Raw genomic sequence first — 22,292 nt, 5'->3', positions numbered from 1 at the left:
GAAAGGACATTCTAAATGCCCTAGTCATCTGTTAAAACAGGCCATAGCAAAGCTACGCATTTGTAAATTGCATATCCTTAAATAATTAAGCATGTTTGTAATTTATCAACAATGGTTTAACTGTGCATGCATAATTCTTATACAGTAAAACTAGCTTAGGCTACTTGAATACTCCCAGGTACCCAATAGGCATATTGTACTTCAAGTACGGAAATATTCATTAAGTAGAAAGAAAAGGCAGTGCTGCCTTGAAAAAATTACTGCAAGATTCAAAGTGCCCCAAAAGTTTGATATGTGACAGCCATCCTAAGAATGAATGTTCAACAGGTGAGAAATGCCATAAAATTTAACTCTTCCCCAAATTTCTAAGTAACTATTATTGTTTTTGCTCTCAGTGCTCCCAAAGGCTACAGAAAAAGAGTGTTAAAGTCCTTGAGAGTTAAATATATTTTGGATTATTTTTCTAAATTCAGGAAGAGCCAGCAGACGACCACCCATGTAATAACACTCATTTAAGTAATCACTACCAAATTCAAAGGTAGAAGGAATCAAATCTCTGTACTTAACAACCGCCTCCTGAATTTTTTTTAAAAGAGTTAATTAAGAAAGCGTGACGATTTGCTGTGAAATCTTTCACCAATGCTCTTGATGTTGGAGCAGAGAACTCTAATTTGTGGACAACAGACAAACCATCAACTGTGAAACCACTATTCTGGGGAGAGCAGTTTAACAGAGGCTTATGTTTAAACCTTTTATCTGTTATTTCTAGAAAAAGATATGTGGCATTTTAAAAGTTCTACTTTTACTTTTACATGTTTTGATCTGAGGGAAATTATTCAACTTAAATCTATGTAGTTTGGAGACAGAGACAAATCTGTCACTTTTGTCACCGATCTGCAAGCACTTTCCACCACCTATTGTTTATCAAGCCTGATTTTTCTAATGAAACTATTTCTGAGATAGCTGCAATTTGCCACAAATTTCCAACCCTTTGGGTTTATTATATTCCTTCAGGCTTGGTCTGTTTATCTCAAAGTCATCAGAGATAAACTTAAATTTGCATTTATATGACTCTTCCTTCCAAGTGTATGACAGAAGGTGTAGTAGCTTCACTGAAATACAATGAGTAGTAATATGTCAACCAAGGATCAACAATAAATGAGATCAAAAGAGATAATGTACAGTGAAAGCACTTTGTAAAATGTAATACATTATCCAAATGGAATGCATCATTGTTACTTTTAAAAATACTTAATTGACACATCAGAGGATACAATTATGAACAACAAAATTCATCCTTGCAAGAGATATAAGAGAATTCATCCATAAACGGAGGCCAACTTACCTCAAATGGTTCCTTTCTACATAATTTAATGGGAAAGCCACTTAATCAGAACCCTCACTTTTCTCTGTAATTTTTACTTATTACCCAAAACATATAAATTTCATGTGAAATTCATAATTTTACCAACTTTGCATGGCAATTTATGTACATCTAACAGCTGCAACAGTGTCTCTTGGTCTCAGTCTCTTTTCTTTCCTATTTTTCTCAAGAGTGATTCCAAAAATTTCTATTTTCTTCAAGTCACTTACCTCACCCCATTAACCTCCACTCTCAGCATATGATCTTATCTCTTCCTTAACAGAAATAGAGGCTCCCTAACCCAGTGGTCCCATTTTCTCCCTCCCTTATGGAAAACAAACAAACAAACAAAACAAATAGGAACAACAACAAAACCACACCTGACCTGTAATATTAGCAGATTTCTATGGTGTAAATATTCCTAATATGGCTTATTTCAAGCAACTGCCTCACGAAATTCTTAAACATTTATCAATCACCATTGGCTCAGCTGCCTGTATATCCATTTAGCTTACATGCTAGCCTATAAGGCCAACCTCAACTAAATGTGTGTTCCAAGTATCAGGCATGCTCTTTAGAAAATAGGATACATTCGACAAATAGAGAAGATAAAATATTTCTGGGGGGAAACTGAAATAAAATGATCGCCATATTTGAGTATTTAATCTGGCTCTGGGTTCAATTTTATGTCTTAGGAACTTTGTGTATGCTTTCACCCTAAGGCCATGATCCTGGAAAAAACAAAAATAAATTCAGTGTAAAATGACATACATGCTGTGGAGTTTTATGAAAAGACAAAATACATTGGGCATTTGGCTTCAGGTTTAGAATTTTCAGTAAACAAAGGCTGTGCCCATCATTAGAAAGCGGAAAGTGGTTGGCCTCATGCACTTATAGTCAGCATAAAACAAGGGCATAAGTCCAAATGTAAAATGGAAGAAATAATATCAATAAAATCACTTTTAGATAAAGCAAAGGAGCATAGCGGCTCATGATGCTTTGCATATACTAAAAGGTGACAGTCTGTGTGAATTCTGACTTGCCAATTATTAACCATCTGAAATTGCGCTACTTTACCTCTGTAAACTTTAGTTTTTTCATCTGAAAAACAAAAAGAAATAATAGTAGCATCTTTCTTAACAGGGTCACTGTAAGGATTAAATGAGATAATGTATAAAAGTTTCAGTACTAATAATTGAGCAAGTATAAGGTCTAGATGTCACAAGGTGAAGACACAAGCATTTATTAAAGAATTTTACATTAACATGGAATTTGGGGATTTTAGCTTTAAGATTACTTGACCTGTAAAGCAACTCCTTGAAAGCTCTCCCCATGGACAGTTTCACACACAATGTCTGCCATATGCTTAATGCTCTAGAAGAACTTGCTAGATGGGAGCCAATGAAGTACTTGAAGATTTAAGAAAATAAAATTCAGGGGTGGCTGGGTGGCTCAGTTGGTTAAGCATCTACCTTCAGCCCAGGGTCACGGGATCGAGCCCCACCCACATCGGGCTCCCTGCTCAGTGGGGAGCCTGCTTCTCCCGCTCCCTCTGCAGCTCCCCCTGCTTGTGTGCTCGCTCTCTCAAATAAATAAGTAAAATCTTAAAAAAAAAAAAGTTCAGAGAAACTAGAAGAAATTATAGTATTTTTATTTTTCATATCCATAAATTTTTACCTGCATTTGAGGCTGGTGAACCCAGAGTAAATAGGTGGTTGATATGCACAGAAAGCATGCAGAAGGTCTGATACTGAGGCATTTCTCTCTCTAGGAGTCTCTAACCTATGAAACTTTATTGCTTTTCTTTCCTTTCCCCATAAAATCCTGTAGGTGGGCCTACTCTTGGTGCCTCTGTTTTTCTTTCTCATGAAATCATGTAGGTGGGCATGTAGCTGGCATTTTCTACCTTTTCCCTTTAGTTGCTTTACAGCCAAGATCATCTTAATCCTCCTTTTCTAACACGCCTTCAATCTTTCCAAGGAGCAAAACTACAACTCCCCCAGTCTTCAAATCACAGGTCTCCTTTGTCTTATACAATCAAAGTTACACACTCCACACAATTTCTGGAACACAATAAAGAACTGACATTTAATAGAAGGATAATTGGAGGATCACAGACCTAGCAGAGCATCACCTCCCATTCTCATAGGTGTCCCCATCACTGACAATAGGAGAATGTGGGCAGGGAGCCCCCTTTCAAGGAATTGCCACCTTCTATAAAGTAATTTTACTTTTGTTGAGCTTGGGTCCAAAACCAAAAATCAACCTTTCTTCGCTGCCCACCTCCACCATATTCAATCATCCTATCATTGGTAAATGCAAACTTTGAGAACAAGTTCAGAAACATTTGCATATTAAAAGAAGACAAAATCAGGTATGCACTCTCGAAATTGTCAGAGCTACTACATTTCCTGAGCATCATTTAGATACTAACTTCCTTAAGATTTTTCGATTATTTCAGAGTCAAAAATTGTATAGATGAGGGGAAAAACTAATTTCAACAAAAGAAAAAAAGTGCTCAATTTCAGAAGTATTTTTACTATGTAAGGAAAAAAGAAATCAACGGAGAGATGGAGAGAGGAAAGATCTTTCTTGTTCTTATCACTTTTCGCAACAGATTTTTTCCAAGTCTTTTTCAAAAAAAAAAAAAGATAAAACAAAAGAAAACAGAAAATTTTAAACCCAAGATTTTTTTCTATTTCTCTTTTTTTAACTAGCCTCTGAATGGAAGTTGGCTGACACAACTAGTTCACAGTGTTGTTCGAAGCTGGCCTGGTACTCACATTCTTAGACCATGCTGTTCTCCTGTTGGACATGAGCAAACTCACAGGACACCAGGTTCACATGGGCTGTGTGACCGTGACCATGCTGACGTGAGACAAACAAGGCCATCTCACAAGTTTATCTAAGCGCAAATGAAAACAAACCACAAAATAACAAACGCCCCCTCTCCTAACTCATGAGTGACCACTGTTCCTTAGCTAGGTACAGTTATTTGCCTCACTCTCGTCTGTCCTCCTGGTAGGTAAGATTTTTTTAACCTACACAATCATAAATTGTCCTTTTAGACAACACCTGATCCAGAGCAACCTCTGCTTTCTAAAACCCTCTTACTGAGATGTCCCATGGTTTATCCTGCGGTATATTCTCCTTTGCAGCAATGGATAATAAATTGGACGTATAAAACTGCAGATGTGTTACCTCACACCAGTCAGAATGCCTAAAATTAACAACACAGGAAACAACACATGTTGGCGAGGATGCAGAGAAAGGGGAACCCTCCTACACTGCTGGTGGGAATACAAGCTGGTGCAACCACTCTGGAAAACAGTATGGAGGTTCCTCAAAAAGTTGAAAATAGAGCTAAAGTACAGTCTAGCAATTGCACTACCAGGTATTTACCCAAAAGATACAAACATACTTATCTGAAGGGGCACCTGCACCCCAATGTTTATAGCAGCAATGTCCACAATAGCCAAACTGTGGAAAGAGCCAAGATGTCCATTGATAGATGAATGGATAAAGATGTGGTGTGTGTATATACAATGGAATATTATGCAGCCATCAAAAAAATGAAATCTTGCCATTTGCAATGATGTGGATGGAACTAGAGGGTATTATGCTAAGTGAAATTAAGTCAATCAGAGAAAGCCAATTATCATATGATTTCACTCATATGTGGAATTTAAGAAACAAAACAGAGGATCACAGGGGAAGGGAGGGAAAAATAAAACGAAATCAGAGAGGGAGACAAACCATAAGAGACTCTTAATCATAGGGAACAAACTGAGGGTTGCTGGAGGCGAGGGTAGGGGGATGGGGAAACTGGGTGATGGGCATTAAGGAGGGCCTGTCATGTTATGAGCACTGGGTGTTACATACAACTAATGAATCACTGACCTCTACCTCTGAAACTAATAATACACTATATGTTAATTAATTACATTCAAAATAATATAAACTACAGATGTGTTTTGGTGGTCTTCAGTTAAGTGGCATTAACAAGTATTATTAACTCTTTTTACATAATGATGCTCAGAGATGTTTTGAAAAATTCCAGTAGCAGCAGGATTAGAAACAAGATCTTTCTCAAGTAACTGAGGACTATGAAATCTAGATATAGATATGGATATAAAGATATCTGTTGCTTATTGATGTTGAATACCTATATAGCATCATGTAAAGCATACTCACCATTTTTGTCCCCCTACAGCAGCCTACCCCAAACCTAACTATGCTCCACTATTAGTTTATTCCTTAAAGTTAAAAAAATGACCATTGTATTATGGTAACTCAACTATTGATTCCACTTTTACCCAAATTAATTTATTAGATGATATTCTCTTTAGTGTTGTTGAAAAGTCTATGTAGTAGGTATGTTGTAATAGGGATATACTCCAAGCTCGGTGGGTTGGCCACAGAGGACAGGCCTTGAGTCATCATCATGATGTGAGGACAACATCTGGGCAGCATAATTTGCCTAAAAGTCAGGGGTACTACATGGGAGAGTAGAAAAGCACCATAAATAAAATTCATCAACTTACCATTTTTTCCCTTAAACAAACTTTGCATATTTCTTTATAAATTAGGACAGAACATTAGGTTGGGAGTTCAGAGACCTGGGTTCTCACTCTATGTGTAATATCTATTTGATTCTTTTTGACAAAAAAAAACTGTATCGTGTGACCTCAGTAAAATCAGTAGATTGGGTCCTCCAATCCACTGATCTCAAAGGCTCCCTTAAAAATCTATGATTCTACCTCACACCAGTCAGAATGGCTAAAATTAACAAGTCAGGAAATGACAGATGTTGGCGGGGATGCGGAGAAGGGGGAACCCTCCTACACTGTTGGTGGGAATGCACACTGGTGCAACCACTCTGGAAAACAGTATGGAGGTTCCTCAAACAGTTGAAAATAGAGCTACCATACGATCCAGCAATTGCACTACCGGGTATTTACCACAAAGATACAAATGTAGGGATCCGAAGGGGTATGTGCACCTCAATGTTTATAGCAGCAATGTCCACAATAGCCAAACTGTGGAAAGAGCCCAGATGTCCATTGACAGATGAATGGATAAAGAAGATGTGGTATACACACACACACACACACACACACACACACACACACACACACACACACAATGGAATATTATGCAGCCATCAAAAGGAATGAGATCTTGCCATTTGCAATGACGTGGATGGAACTGGAGGGTGTTATGCTGAGTGAAATAAGTCAATCAGAGAAAGACATGTATCATATGACCTCACTGATATGAGGAATTCTTAATCTCAGGAAACAAACTGAGGGTTGCTGGAGTGGTGGGGGTTGGGAAGGATGGGGTGGCTAGGTGATAGACATTGGGGAGGGTATGTGCTATGACGAGTGCTGTGAATTGTGCAAGACTGTTGAATCACAGATCTGTACCTCTGAACCAAATAATGCAATATATGTTAAGAAAAAAAAAAGAAGATAGCAGGAGGGGAAGAATGAAGGGGGGGAAATCGGAGGGGGAGACCAACCATGAGAGACGATGGACTCTGAAAAACAAACTGAGGCTTCTAGAGGGGAGGGGGGTGGGGGGATGGTTTAGCCTGGTGATGGGTATTAAAGAGGGCATGTTCTGCGTGGAGCACTGGGTGTTATGCACAAACAATGAATCATGGAACACTACATCCAAAACTAATGATGTAATGTATGATGATTAACATAACAATAAAAAATTTAAAAAAAATCTATGATTCTACAAAAGAACAATCTTTAAACCATTGCATGCTACTTCTAACTGCAGTTCTCATGCCCTCATTTGTTGCTTTAACCAACCTTTATTAAGCATCTAACTATGATGCCACAACGTGTGCTAAATTCTGGAGAAATAAAGAGAACAAGTTTTGTTTTTATTCTGAGTGTGTGTTTGTGTGTGCATCTATATTGACAGACTGCAAAGTCTTCAGAAAAAGATTAGCAAAATAATACGTGTTCTAAAAACCTGAAGACGACTCTTATTTGAAAAAAACAAGTATTTGAAAAACTGTCAAAGGATGTTCATTTATTAAATATTTTCTCCAGTGGTAAGATTAAAGGATAGAAGTTTAAAGATTAGAAGTTACCAGGAGGCAGGGCTTGGTTCAAGCTGTAATCTACACACTCCAATTTTCTAATGATGAATTAAGCTGCCTGCCAAGGTGTTAAATTTTTCCTAGCGGTATTCAAACAGAGATTGATTATTCTGAGAAAGAAATCACAGAACCTCCTCATTTTCACAGGAGGCCGGCTGCATTAGGCAGACCTTCCCACTCTGATTTCCCACTTGTTCGACCTCTCCTTTCCTTCCATTGTAGGCATATGTGGAAGTCTTATACACAAGGGGTGTCCCCATTGCAAATTTCTTGCCTAAAGCAATGAAAAGATAAATTCCTTAAGGAAGTGTCACTGATTCTTTAGGGTCAATTTCAAATTTTACTGGTAGTTTTTGTGGAAAGTGCTGAGGTTGAATTCATATACTTGCAAAGTCTCTTTCTGTTCAATGCAAGGGTGGATTTTAGGAAAACAGTAAGGAGGTATTACTAAAGAAAATACTCCCCTTCCTGGGGCACTCATACCCACCCTCATTTTTCTCAACTATTTTTGATTTCTTTCAATTTACGTGGGCATTTTAATGAATAACCTCAAAGAAAAAGTTGCCTAATTTAGCCAATATCCGTCAATGTATCTTAAGAAACAGAAATGTAATATAAAAATGTTTCCAAGGTCTAATGAATGTGTGACATCTTCAGTCTCTCAAACACTGAGAAAAGAATCAGTTCATTTCTGAAGTATAATCTACATCATTTTTTTCCTTAAAGGAAAAAATTTCCTTCCATTTCCAAATGGAAGCCATTTGTTTCTAGATGGCAATGTTTTTCTGTTTTTTTCAAATGTCACTGCCCTAATATGCTTATTTCTTAAAATGCCTGTTTACAATTCAGTTTTTAAATAAGTAGACTGAATTCTAATTGGATGATGAGATTATGCAAGTTAGCTCAGTAGTATTGAGTCAATCTCCCTTCCTTTTAAGCAGTTATTCCTAAATATACTTTTTATTTTTCAAAGACACTACCTGTTTTGAAAAAACAAAAACAAAAACAAAAAAACACATTCATTACCATTAACAACCTCCATCTGATCTCATGGTGTAGGGAGAATACTAATGAAGTAAAGAATACTGTAGAATGTGTATGACTTACTACAAAATCAGCTGTGACAGCATTTATGATTTAATCTTTATTTTGACATTTTCCTCTGATCCCCCTCAATTTTAGTCAACCCATGGATGTTACACATTCATTGTATTCATATAAACAATAACAGAGGGGACAATGTTTACATGTGAAAAAAAGATTTGCAAATGAAAGTCCGTGTTTAAATAAATCTCCTTGGCAAAGTTTTTGTTTGTGTTTTGTTTTGTTTTTGTTCTTTTTTTAGTAATTTCAGTGTCACAGACACAACCAAATCAACGCAGCACTGAAAAGTCAGTAATACATATTTTAGACTGTGATGTTTTGGCATTTCTGGGCCTAATCTAAAGTAGCAGTATAAAGAATTTTTTTTTTGGAAATGGAAAATTTAAGGTAACGTCATAAAGGTCGAAGTGACATGTACCTTTTCAAAAGTGCAAAAGGATGGGGAAGCCATTAATATTCATTGAGTATCTACTATGTGCCAGGCTCTTAGCAGAGACTTTCATTTAGTCTTCTCTATAACCCTCTGAGGTAAATTTTATTATTCCTGTTCATTTGGTGGAGAAAAATGAAGCCCTGAGAAGTTAAAAAACTTGCCCAAGGTCACATATCTGGTAAGTTATGTGTGTCTTCGATATTCAAACACAAAACCTCCCAATTCCAAGAATATGACTCCTGGCAGACACCAAATAGGCTTGGGAAGGAATTCAGACTGCTGTAATCACAAGGGTGTGCCTTAGTCCTTGGCTGAGGAACATGACTTTACACATTCCCACTTTCCACGCAGGGCTATCATGAGATGGAAGTGACCAAAGAGATCAGAAGTCGCTTTTCAGTTTTCTACTTGGTGAGCCTGCCATTGCTCTGAGGCACCTAAGTCCGTGCTCAGCACTATGGGAACACATCATCAACAATATGACTTGATGGGTTGTACATGAATCTTTGTGTGATAGGAGGGGTGGGGGTTGGAATTACTGAAAACCAGCAAGAGCTGAAGAGGTCTAACCTGAAAACATGGAGGATAAGGCAGGGTCTGCATATACATCTCTACCCTAACCAGGTACTCACTCTGCAAACAGTCAGCATTTAGGAGGTCCTGACACTTTTCATGGCACTTCACTCCACACTCCAAACACTTCATGCCTTGCCGGGCAATACCCCACAGGAGCCCTTCACACTCATAACAGTAGGTGGGTGTTGTTGCCGTCCAGACTTCGAAATTGTGGGGGGTGGTGGAAGACATGGGGTAGATCAGTGCCTGCAAGGTCTTCTTGAAGACATGTATTTTCTGTAAAGATAAGTTACAATGCCAGCCAAGTCAGTGGATTCAGAGAATTTCAATATAAAACTATTTTATCACTTCTCCCTGAAAATAGTATTTTGAAAGAACCTCTTAATTATTGACAAGTCATGATAGTAAGCACAGTAATTCTGCTCACTTATTCTTCTCTCAGCATTCTAGGGCCCAGTTCAGTCATCTGAACACAGAGAACTCCCTAATCTCCCAGACTGGACTGGGTTCCACTGTTGTGCAAGCTTCTTTCACAGCAGCAAGAAACTCTAATTACCTGATAATGTCCACGTCCGGCTATACTGCAGACTCTATGAGGCCACAGATGATGATATAGATCTCCTTGGTCTAAACTGGTTCTTGGTAAAAATTGTGAACTAGATGGGAAGCATTCTTAATGCTGATGCTAACCATCCAGAAACATCCCCACCCGTCTTTTGTATTCTACTAAGCCCTCTCTTTCCTAACTCTACTCTCCTGACATTCCAACCTTTCCCAGACCTGAAGTATGTTCATTCTACAATTCCTTCTGCAGGGGACTGCTTTCATTGCCTATCCTTTAGGAAGGAGCTCATCAACTAATTTATGAGACCACTAGTAGTAGGTAAAGGCTAAATGTGGCACTCTCTCATGGTAATGGTAATATTTTAAAGGGAGATACCTTTTTATAACACATGGAAGGACTTTCAATGATAAGCCACTGGTGGGATAGAAAAATTCACTGCATGAGTAGCCAGGAGACCTGAGTTCCCTAGCATAGGGCCAATCACATGACATTTAATATGGGTTTCTTCAGGCCATATTTACGGTCAATCTTCCATATTTCTCTTCTTAGCGTCTAACAGTGCCTACCATTGTCCCTGCCACATAGTAAGGGTACAACACATATTTTGTGGAGTGAATGTTTTGCCACTTAGAAGTCTTATAATCCAGAGAGACTTAGGTCTCGAAGCCTTACTTTCTTCCCCTACATATCTACCTACCTGCTGTATTATTTTGAAGATCAAATTGTAGAATGGTAACCAACCAACTAGAAACTTCAAAATACTAAATAAATACTAAATGTTAGTACTCATAGTAGATTTTCCAGAAACCACCATAGGTTGATAGGAAAGAGACTGGTCTGGATGAGTCCTTCTCTGTGCTTTTCATATCTAATTAGGTGGGTAACTTCTTTTTTCTTTTTTAAATATTTTATTTATTTACTTGAGAGAGAGAGAGAGCGTGCATGAGCTGGGGGAGGGGTAAAGGGAGAGGGAGAGTGTGAAAAGCAGATTCCCTGTTGAGGGCAGAGCCCTACATGGGGTTCAATCCCAGGACCTTGAGATCATGACTTGAGCCAAAGTCAGATGTTGAACCGACTGAGCAACCCAGGCGTACCTGCAGATGAGTTCTTGAAAGAAAGACTATAACTCTCTGAAGTTACGTTTACAGGTAATTTCACACAACTGCCTGATGCATAATGAATGTTTACATAAATCCTGTAGGAGCCTAATTGTTAAATGAAACAATTATATTTTTCATCAATAACCCTTAAATCTCATATCTTAAATTTCATTTCAGAGTATCTTCACAGTGTTGAAATGGCCAACTTCCCACAATTTTTCAATTCTACAGTATGGTAACAGCATATTTCTCTTTATTAGTACATTCCCCTCACTGTGTGTTTTCCCAGAATATGTTTGGTAATGGTACTGGAAGATCCCCTGCAGGGAGTTAAGCTTCACTAAAATTTTTTCTAACTTTTAAACAGCAAGATCCAGCCTTGCTATATTACATGAGTGTCTGGTCAAAGCTTTTAATACTTCACGTGAGTCTACAGAGCAGCAGTATGATCAAATACAGGAATTATTCAAGTGGGAGACCTCCATATTAAGGTTTATACAAACAAATGGATCCATCCTTTTCAATAAATATAGCCTAAGCCAAGTATATCTTTTGGCTTCATCTCATAATGAAGACATCTTATCTTGCAAAAAAACCGTTAAGAGTTCTTTTAGCATTAACACTATGCATTATTCAACTTTGCTTTCATTGTGCTGCTTAGCAGAGTGGGTATCTTCAATATCATTAAAGTGAATTGAACAATTCTTGGCCTAATAGATTTTCAATCAGCCATCCATAGACAGCTTCCTGTTCTAACTGGGCTGAGGGGTTTGTGTGTGTGTTATCTGTGTGTGTGTAATGTAGCATTTTTGGTTTAGATAAAAATTAAGTATGGAGTTTGTTATATTTGCAATCACATCAGGTAATTTGTTGTAGAGAGTAGTAATTCTAACCCAATAGAACACTAGGTGGGAATAGTTTGCTAATGAACCCAAGAAAAGTAAAATATGTATGAACTAAGAAAGCAGGGTTGGGTAAAGGGTTGTTTTGAACATGAACTTATCTACATATTTCACAATTAAGTAAATGATTCATACATTTTCTCTAATTCCATATGTGTATATTTTCTTTTTATTGAATTCAAGTGACATAGTTGACCTCTAAATCCTTAGGTTATAGCAGGAGTAATAAATATAAGGAATACATTCTAAAAAATTAAACATGCTAGAGAAAAACAAAAGAGTGCTGAATAGACAGCTGAGAAGTTTTCATTGAAATGCTTTGTTTGGTTGGGATTAAAGAGGCATGATCCATTTCATAAAAAGAGAGTGAAGCTCGTTTTAAAAAAAAGAAATATGGGAAATTTAATAGACAGCACATTGAAAATCAGTTGAATGGGGCGTTAAAATAAATCTAACATTCAAAGGCTATAGAAGCTGGAGAAAACATTGGATAGCTCACTAGAGGGTATATATCTCTAGTCTTCAGGAAATGATAATATGCATCTTTTCCATTTGTGATTTTTGGGATATGAGCATTGTCTATCAAAGCTGAAAATTACTCTAAAATAAATGCCATATGGAGGGACGTCTGGGTGGCTCAGTCTTTAAGCGTCTGACTCTTGGTTATAGCTCAGGTCGTGATCTCATGGCTCATGAGACTGAGCCCAGCATTGGGCTCAGTGTGGGGAGTCTGCTTGAAGATTCTCTTCCTATGCCCCTCCCCACACTCGGGCACGCACTTTCTCAAATAAATCAGTCTTTTAAAAAATGACATATGGCAACATTTCTTAATTGAAGCAAAGTATAAGATGCAAGGATGGTCAGTTTAGAAACTCAGTAAGTGAATAGTTAGGACAGCATGTAAAAATCTATCTCATAAGAGGGGATTCTTACTCTCAGGAGAATACTTTATCCTGGGAAAATGACGTACTTCCTTAGCAGCAAAATAAGACCAAATCAAGCAAGATTATAATCAAGAACCAAGAGTGTGAGAGTTTTGTGGAATAAGTCAAAAAAATAGGGTAAGGAGCACTGAATAAAACAAAGTGGAAGAAATCAAGAGGAAACTCCAAAATTAGCCATGGACCATAGAAAATGGGAATCTAACTCACCATTAGGAGTTGGATTGAAAGCAAAGAGATTTTTTTTTTAATGTAGTACTTTTTACTAGAAAGATAACTAGTTACAGTTAATAGGATCCTAGCTGACATGCAAGGATGGGACTGGGTATGTTCTCCAGAGAGGGTCTCTGGCCTAGGTAAAGCAGAAGACAGATACGTAGAGAAGGTGGTCCCAAGAACAAGCAGAGCCTTCATCTACTGGGATTAGGACCCAAGGACATAATGAACTCAGCAATATGGAAGAATTACTGTTAATCTATTTTAAAGGTTTCTAAAATTTCCCAATCTTCCACAATAAACATATAGTACTTTCTAAAATGTATTTTCATTTCTTTTTTTAATATCCTTCCAATAACTATAAATCAGGTTGCATTTTACATTGTGTAGGAGCCTCCTGTTTCTAAATGATACTGGTATTTATAGATGTGTATATATGTTCTATCATTTTCCCCCCTCTTTTAAGAATCACAAAGATTTTGGAAATCATGCTCAACACTTCATGGAAGTGACTTGCAAAATTAAATAATTCTCATTGGCTAACAATAATCTTTTCTTTTCCCCAGTCAAAATGAAGACAAAACAAAACAAACAAACAAACAAAAAATCTCATATGTCACTTTCCTCTCTAGTATGTATTTTCTAATTATAATAAAATGCATGCTCACTGTAAAAGTAATTTATAAAACAAAAAAAGCACTAAAATTTTTATAAAGTTAATTTAATTTTTCAAAGTTTGTAAAGGTTCTTTCAGGAATTTTTTCCAATTATAGACAGAATATAAGACAACACAATTGAAATAAAACTGATAAACATCAGTTTTACATTACTGAGGTGACTGCAGAAGAAAGAAGTCAATTTTTATTTTATGGAGACACTGTTTTATCCGTAGAAATGAGGTTAAGGAATGCTTTGACTCTGACAAGCCTCTTTAGCAAAGTACAGCTTATAGATTACAAAAGGGAGGATGCTCATATCCTAAACAATTATTTTGTTAAAAATTCCTCCTCTAAGAAACTGGAATCTAAGGTGAAATGCTCTAATATGTCACTTTCTGAACAATTAGGACACAGGAAAAAAATGAATTGCCTTTTTTATTCATAACTATATGAGAAAATTAAAATGCGCCTGAGAAATAAAGCAATCAGGCTTCCTGCCAAAGGTGATGACAAGTATTTTTAGACCATCAATATTCCAATCAACCAACTGTTAATACAACAGGAACAAAGCATGTCTGCCTCCATTTTGCACACTAAAGGAAACCATTGACAAAATGAAAAGCCAACCTGCTGAATGGAAGAATATATACGCAAATCATATATCTGGTAAGAGACTAATACCAAAAATATATCAAGAACTCCTACAACTCAATAGCTGGAAACAAAAAACCTGATTTAAAAATGGGCAGAGGATCTGCACAGACATTGTCCCAAAAAAGACATAGATATGACTACAAGGCACATGAAAAGATGTTCATAATCATCAGAGAAATGCAAATCAAAATCAAGTGATACCACCTCACATCTGTTAGAAGGGCTATCATCAAAATGATAAGCAATAATAAGTGTTGGCAAGGATTTTGAGAAAAGGGAACATTTCTGCAGTGTTGGTGGGAATCTAAATGGAAAACAATATGGAGTCACTTCAAAAAACTAAAAACCTAATTGCCATATGACCCAGAAATTCCACTTCTGAGTATTTATCTGAAGAAAACAAAAGCATTAATTTAGAAAATGACATACACTTCCATGTTCACAGTAGCATTATTTACAACAGTCAAGACACAGAAACAACCTAAGTGTTGTTGAATGGATAAAGAAAATGTGTGTGTGTGTGTGTGTGTGTGTGTGTGTGTGTAACCCAACATTATTCAGCTATAAAAGAGTACAATCTTGCCATATGCAATAACATGGATGGATCTTGAGGGTATTATGCTAAGTGAACTAAGTCAGAGGAAGACAAATATTATGTGATCTTACTTATATGGAGAATCTAAAAAAAAACAAAAAACAAAAGCAAAAACAAAATGTCAAGCTCATAGATCCAAAGAGCAGATTGGTGGTTGCCAGAGGCAGGGGATGGTGCATGAGCAAAATTTGTGAGGGGGTCAAAAGGTACAAATTTGTAGTCATAAAACAAATAAGTTATGGGATTATAATGTACAGTATGGTCACTATAGTTAATAATACTTTATTATACATTTGAAATCTGCTGATCATAAAACTTCTCATCACAAGAAAGAAAAAACACATAACCATGTATGGTGATGGATGTTAACTAGACTTACTATGATGATTATGTCACCACATATACAAATATTGAATCTTTATATTGAACACCTGAAATTTAGATGTTATACATCAATTATACCTCAGTAAAAAAAGGTATATATAAATAATGGAATAGGAGATGAGGAATTTATTAAATATAAGAGATCAAAAATAATATGAATTCTTTCACTGGAAGGAAACTTTTGTCATTTTAATGTGAAAAGTTTGTTTGTTTATTTTTAACACTTGGGGTCAAGTCAAGAGTTCTTACAAATCTTCTGACAGAGGCCATGAAAGATTAGAAAGAAGAGTTAATGTAAATGTAGGAGAGGGAAGGGGGTGACTATCCCTCTTAAAGGGAATCTGTTTCACTGTTCTCTTGTGTAACCAAGCAAAGCCAGGCATGGAGCCATGGAAAGTTGCAGTAAATGAAGTTAATAATAAAAAACAATAACTAATATTTACTATGTAATTATGTGTCAAAAATGGTTGACGTGCTTTCCATTTGTTATCTCACTGATCCCCCCAAGAGCATTCTAGCAGTATTAATTTATTTATTTTACACGTTGAAAAACTGATCTGGCAACATGGCAGACTAAGTTGATATAGCTTACTAGAGAAGTGTTGGAAAAAATTATTTTAATATGTAAAAGAGCCCAAAAGAAACAGATTCTCCAGGTGTTTGGGGGGAAGAAAGGAATTTACTGCCCAGTTGTGAGAGCTGATTCAATGGAAACCCAAAGGTTGTGTTTGGGATCCAGTTAAACTCCATGGGCTACAAACATGAGCTTTTCAGACCATTTTCAGACATGACATTTAGACTTGCCTTTTACCTAATGTGGGCATTGAGGGTAGTAATGAGAGGCTAAACATTTTTAGATCATGTGGTTTTTTTTTCAGGACAGAATTATTAACTTTAAAGTTTGAAGACAAAGATGCTACAAAAAAACATTGCAGGCCAGTAACTCCAATGAACATAGATGCAAATATCCTCAATAAAATCTTAGCAAACTGAATTCAACAATAGATTTTTTTAAAAATCATGCCCCATGGCCAAGTGGTCAAGTGTGATTTATTGCAGGGATGCAAGGGTGGTTTAATATTCACAAATCAATCAATGTGCTACATCACATTAACAAGAGGAATAATATAATAATAATAAAATATATATAATATATATAATCATGTATATTTTATATATATAATCATCTCAACAGATGCAGAAAAAGCATTTGACAAAATACAAAATCTATTCATGATAAAAACTCTCAACAAAGTGGGTTTAGAGGGAACATACCTCAACATAATAAAGGCCATATATGAAAAACCCACAGTTAACATCATACTCAATGGTGGAAAACTGAAAGCTTTTCCTCTAAGATCAGGAACAAGACAAGGATTCCAGTCTCGCCAATTTTATTCAACATAGTACTGGAAGTTCTAGCTGCAGCAATCAGACAAAAGAAAGAAAGAAATAAAGCATCCAGATTGGTAAGGAAGAAGTAAGACTGTCACTACTTATAGATACCATGATACTACACATAGAAAACCCTAATGTCTCCACCAAAAAACTATTAACACTGATAATTTGGTAAAAGTTACAGGAAACAAAATTAATAAACAGAAGTTTGTTGTGTTTCTATACACTAATAACAAAGTAGCAAAAAGAGAAATTAAGAAAACAACCCCATTTACAATTGCACCAAAAATAATAAAATATCTAAAAATAAATTTAACCAAGAAGGTGAAAAGCCTATACCCTGAAAACTGAAGAATGTTGTTGAAAGAAATTGAAGATGGCACAAGTGGAAATCATGCTCGTGTTAGAAGGATATTGTTAAAATGTCCACCCTACCCCAAGCATACTACAGATTCAATGTAATCTCTATCAAAATAGCAATAGCATTCTTCACAGAACTAGAACAAAAAATCCTAAAATTTGTATGAACTATAAAAGACCTCAAACAGCCAAAGCAATCCTGAGAAAGAAGAACAAAGTTGGAGGTATCACAATCCCAGATTTCAAGATATACTACAAAACTGTAGTAATCAAAACAGTATGGTACTGGCACAAAACTAGACACAGAGATCAAAAGAGTAGGGCAGAGAGCCCTAAAATAAACCCACATGCATATAGTTAATTAATCTATGACACAGAGGTAAAAATATCTGATCGGAAAAGACAGTCTCTTCAGTAAGTGATGATGGGAAAACTGGACGGCTACATGTAAAAGAATGAAACTGGACCACTTTCTTACACATACACACAAACTCAAAATGGATTAAAGACCTAAATGTTAGACTTGAAGCCATTAGCCTCCTGAAAGAAAACATAGGCATCAATTTTAACATGTTTATGGATATGACTCCAGAGACAAGGGAAAGAAAAGCAAAAATAAACCACTGGGACTACACCAAAATAAAAAACTTCTGCACAGTAAAGAAAACTTTCAACAAAACACAATACTGAAACACAACAACAACCTACTGAATGGGAGAAGATAATTGCAAATGACATATCTGATAAGGGATTAATGTCTAAAATATATAAAGAACTTATATAATTCAACACCAAAAACAATCCAATTAAAAAATGAGCCAAGGATCTAAATAGACATTTTTCCAAAGAAGACAAACAGATGGCCAACAGACACATGAAAAGATGTCCAACATCACAATCCATCAGGGAAATACTAATCTAAACCACAATGAGATATCACTTCACACCAGTCAGAATGGCTAGTATCAAAAACAAATAACAAGTGGTGAGGATATGGAGTAAGGGACTCGTCATGTACTGGTGGTAGGAAGGCAAACTGGTGTAGCCACTCTGGGAAACATTATGGAGTTTACTCAAAATATTAAAAATAGAAGTACCATACAATCCAGTAATTCCACTACTGGGTATTTACCCGAAGAAAATGAAAACACTAATTTGAAAAAGATATATTCACCCTTATATTTATTGCAGCATTATTTAAATAGTCAAGATATGAAAGCAACCCATGTGTCCATCGATAGATGAATAGACAAAGGAGTGGTATACACACACACACAATGGAAAATTACCTGTCTATAAAAAAGAATGAGATCTAGCCAATAGTGACAAAAGAATGGACTTAAATGGCATTATGCTAAGTGAAATAAGTCAAAGAAAGACAAATAGCTTATGATTTCACTTATATGTGGAATTTAAGATACTAAACAAAAAGCAAAGGAACAAAAAAAGAAAGAGAGGCAAACCAAGAAACAGACTCTTAACTACAGAGAACAAACTGACAGTTACCAGAGGGGAGGGGTGCAGGAGGAAGGATGAAACAGGTGATGGGGATGAAGGAGGGCACTTGCTGTGATGAGCAGTGGGTGTTGTGATGGTTGAATCACTATATTGTACACCTGAAACTAAAATTACACTATGTTGGGGCGCCTGGGTGGCTCAGTTGGTTAAGCGACTGCCTTCAGCTCAGGTCATGATCTCAGGGTCCTGGGATCGAGCCCCGCATCGGGCTCCCTGCTCCGCGGGAAGCCTGCTTCTCCCTCTGACCCTCCCCCTGCTTGTGTTCCCTCTCTTGCTGTCTCTCTCTCTCTCTGTCAATTAAATAAATAAATAAATTCTTAAAAAAATAAATAAATAAAATAAAATAAAATTACACTATGTTAACTGGAATTTACATAAAAACTTTACAAAAAGAACAGCAGCAATGAAAAACAAATGAACATACAAACAAACAAGACTCTTCAACAAAGAGAATAAACTGGTGATTGCCAGAGTGGAAGTGAGTGGGGAGATGGATGAAGCAGATAAAGGGTATTAAGAAATACAAACTTCCAGTTATAAAATAAATAAATCAGAGATGAAAAATACAGCATAGGGAATATAGTCAATAATATTGTAATAACATTGCATGGAAACAGATGGTGACTACACTTACCATGGTAAGCACTGACTAATGTATAGAATTGTCAAATCAATGTTATACCCCTGAAACTAATATAACAATGTAATAAGCTAATTATACTTCAATAAAAGAGGGGCACCTGGGCGGTTCAGTCATTTAAGCCTCTGCCTTAGGCTCAGGTCATGATCCCAGGGTTCTGCTCAGCAGGGAGTCTGTTTCACGCCCACTCTCTCTCTCAAATAAATAAAATCTTAAAAAGTAAATAAAATTAAGTTATGTGAGATACATGGGGTGCCTGGGTGGCTCAGCTGGTTAAGCGGCCGACTCTTGATTTTGGCTCAGGTCATGATCTCAGGGCTGTGATATCTAGCCCCGCATTGGGCTCTGCACTGGGCATGGAGCCTGCTCGGAATGCTCTCTCCCTCTCCCTCTACTCCTCTCACCTCCTTTCCCTCTCTGGGAAGAAAAAAAAAAAAAATGCTATGTGAGATACACATAAAACACATCAAGACTTAAAGAAGGGGCTAGAGAAAGTTCTATCAAGGAAATATTGACCTTATCAATTTGGTAGAGCAGTATTAGTAGCATAAAGAAAATATTTTAAAGAAAAAGCTTTTAAGAAATTAATAAGATTATTAGCAAAGTTGAAACAATTTATTGGGAATATAAAAGTCCCAAAACTTATGTACCCAACAAAAAAAAAGTTCATATGGTTTATCTACAAAACTGATTATGAACTAAGTCATAAAATAGTTAAATACTAATGACTGAATATACAGTCTGTGTGCTCTGAACACAATGTAGTAACAACAATAAAGTTCATATGGCTTGTCTTTGGGAGAACAAACACCCTAAATTGAGGAGTCAAAATAATCATTGCATCATTTATTAAATATTTTTCTCTTTCTAAAGCTGTTATGGATACACAGGTATATGCATTGTTTCTTATGTTGTAAATATTCTTTTCTGTATATGCAATAATAATAAAAAGTCAAAATTAGTAAACTATGTATTCAACTCAGTATGTTAGAAAAGTAGTTAGCTTCAGAGTGAATACAAAGAGGGCAGAAGATGAATCTAAATAAGAAAAATAAAATAGAAAACAAACAATACAGAGTCAACAAACACCAGGGTAATCTCTTGTAGTACTCATTTAAAAAAAGAGAGAAATACAAATAAGGTGAAAACAGCACAAACTTTTATAAATCATATAATTATATGAACAATTTGATGGAATTTGAAATTTCAGGGGAAAAAGAACAATGTTCTGGAAAAAAATAATATAAATGATCAAAACTGACTCAAGAACAAATGTTTAAAGAACATGAATGGATTATTACATTAAATTATTAAGGGCAGTCAAATAACCACCCCCCAAAAAATTACAAGAATGTTTTGGAGGCAAGTTTGCCCATCTTTCAAGGCAGAGCAACAACTTACACAAACCATTCCAGAGAAATGATAAGAAGGACAGCTTTCCACCTTACTTTACAAAGCTAGTTGATTAATGCCAAAATTGCTCACAGACACTGGAAACCATAGGCCATCAATGCAAAAATCTTATATAATTCACAAACATGTAAGAAAATCAAGGCCAAGAGTTTCAGTCACTGGCCCAAGTTCCCACAACTAGTCAATAGTGGAAATGGATCTATATTTATCTCAAGCCAAAGACTGTGCTCCTGAAGAAGGATAGAATTAGGACCAAGAAGAGTACTTGTAAACCAGAGAACAATATTTAAATGTGCAATTAGATCGGTTCCCCTATCAGCACGCACTGGAACCTGACCCTCAGCTGCAAAGGTGGCAGGGAGGCACTGGATTCCACACAGATCTGGATACCTCACTGCGACTCCCTGACTACCACCTGCTCTGCCTGGCAAGACACTTTTTAATTCTCACAAACTGTGAGATAAGTATTATTACTTTCATTTTACAGATGAGATGAACAAGTCTCGGGTAGGCAGAAAGTATGGAAAAGAAATGAGTTCTCAAAGGTAATAAGAGGTAGAGCTGAAATTCAAATTCACGCCCTTATCACTTCACCTCTCAGTTACTTGGTTTGACATAGCTCCTGTTCCTGAGGAGGAGTCCAGAGTACCTGCATATGGTGAGCCTGCAGCTTCCTGACTGAACCCCAGGCACCAGATAGGTGTTCTGACCTGCTTCCTGCTTCCAGATCACCTTTCTAGGATTATGCTAGAAATAGGGCCCAGGTCTGATCTAATGATTCCCATCCATAGTTCTCATGAGTCCCTTTCATCGGGCCTGATCTTGATCTTGTTATTGGAAAGAGGAACTCTACTCTCCTCGACAAACCAAACCTGACTGAATATTGACACTTCCTGGAAGTAAACCATTAGACCAGCCCCCTAGCCATAGTTAGAAATGAATTAACTAGATAGAATAAACGTTGCTCTAGAATCCCTTTCAGGCTTGGTGATTTGCGTTCTGCACTCTACTTGAGTTTCCCATAACCCTCATCTGACACTGTCAGTTTCAACACACCCACCTGTTAGAAGCTTTCATTATGCCCTATAACAATATGGCATGCAAAACACAGTATTTCAGCTCCCTCTCACTATGTTATAAGCCTCATGATGGCAGAATGGCCTCATTTCCAGAATCTGACACACTGCCTGACACATAGTAGACACTCAGTTAATATCTGACTTATTGAACGGTTTTACTCGGATTGCCCCCCTTTTGGGGCTACACCTAGGAAACTACAACTCTATGACAGCAAGCACAAAGCTGGGTAGCATAGTGTCAGGCAGAATACTGTTAGATGGATACTAGATT

General features: G+C 36.6%; 1 protein-coding gene across 3 annotated transcripts in view; it reads right to left on the bottom strand.

Moving 5' to 3' along the window:
* Window positions 1-22,292, bottom strand: part of UNC13C (unc-13 homolog C) — a 651,156-nt gene that overhangs the window by 387,232 nt on the left and 241,632 nt on the right. For all 3 annotated transcript variants that reach the window (XM_073877030.1, XM_073877032.1, XM_073877031.1), the window contains one exon: window positions 9,654-9,873. In XM_073877030.1, the coding sequence (XP_073733131.1) occupies window positions 9,654-9,873 (220 nt within the window). The remainder of the gene's footprint in view (window positions 1-9,653; window positions 9,874-22,292) is intronic.

The sequence above is a fragment of the Callorhinus ursinus genome, unplaced genomic scaffold (assembly GCF_003265705.2).
Source record: "Callorhinus ursinus isolate GAN/ISIS: 27379988/994484 unplaced genomic scaffold, GSC_fseal_2.0 scaffold25, whole genome shotgun sequence".
NCBI lineage: Eukaryota > Metazoa > Chordata > Mammalia > Carnivora > Otariidae > Callorhinus > Callorhinus ursinus.
The sequence above is the reverse complement of the archived record's forward strand: the minus strand, read 5'-3'. Positions and strand labels throughout refer to the sequence as shown.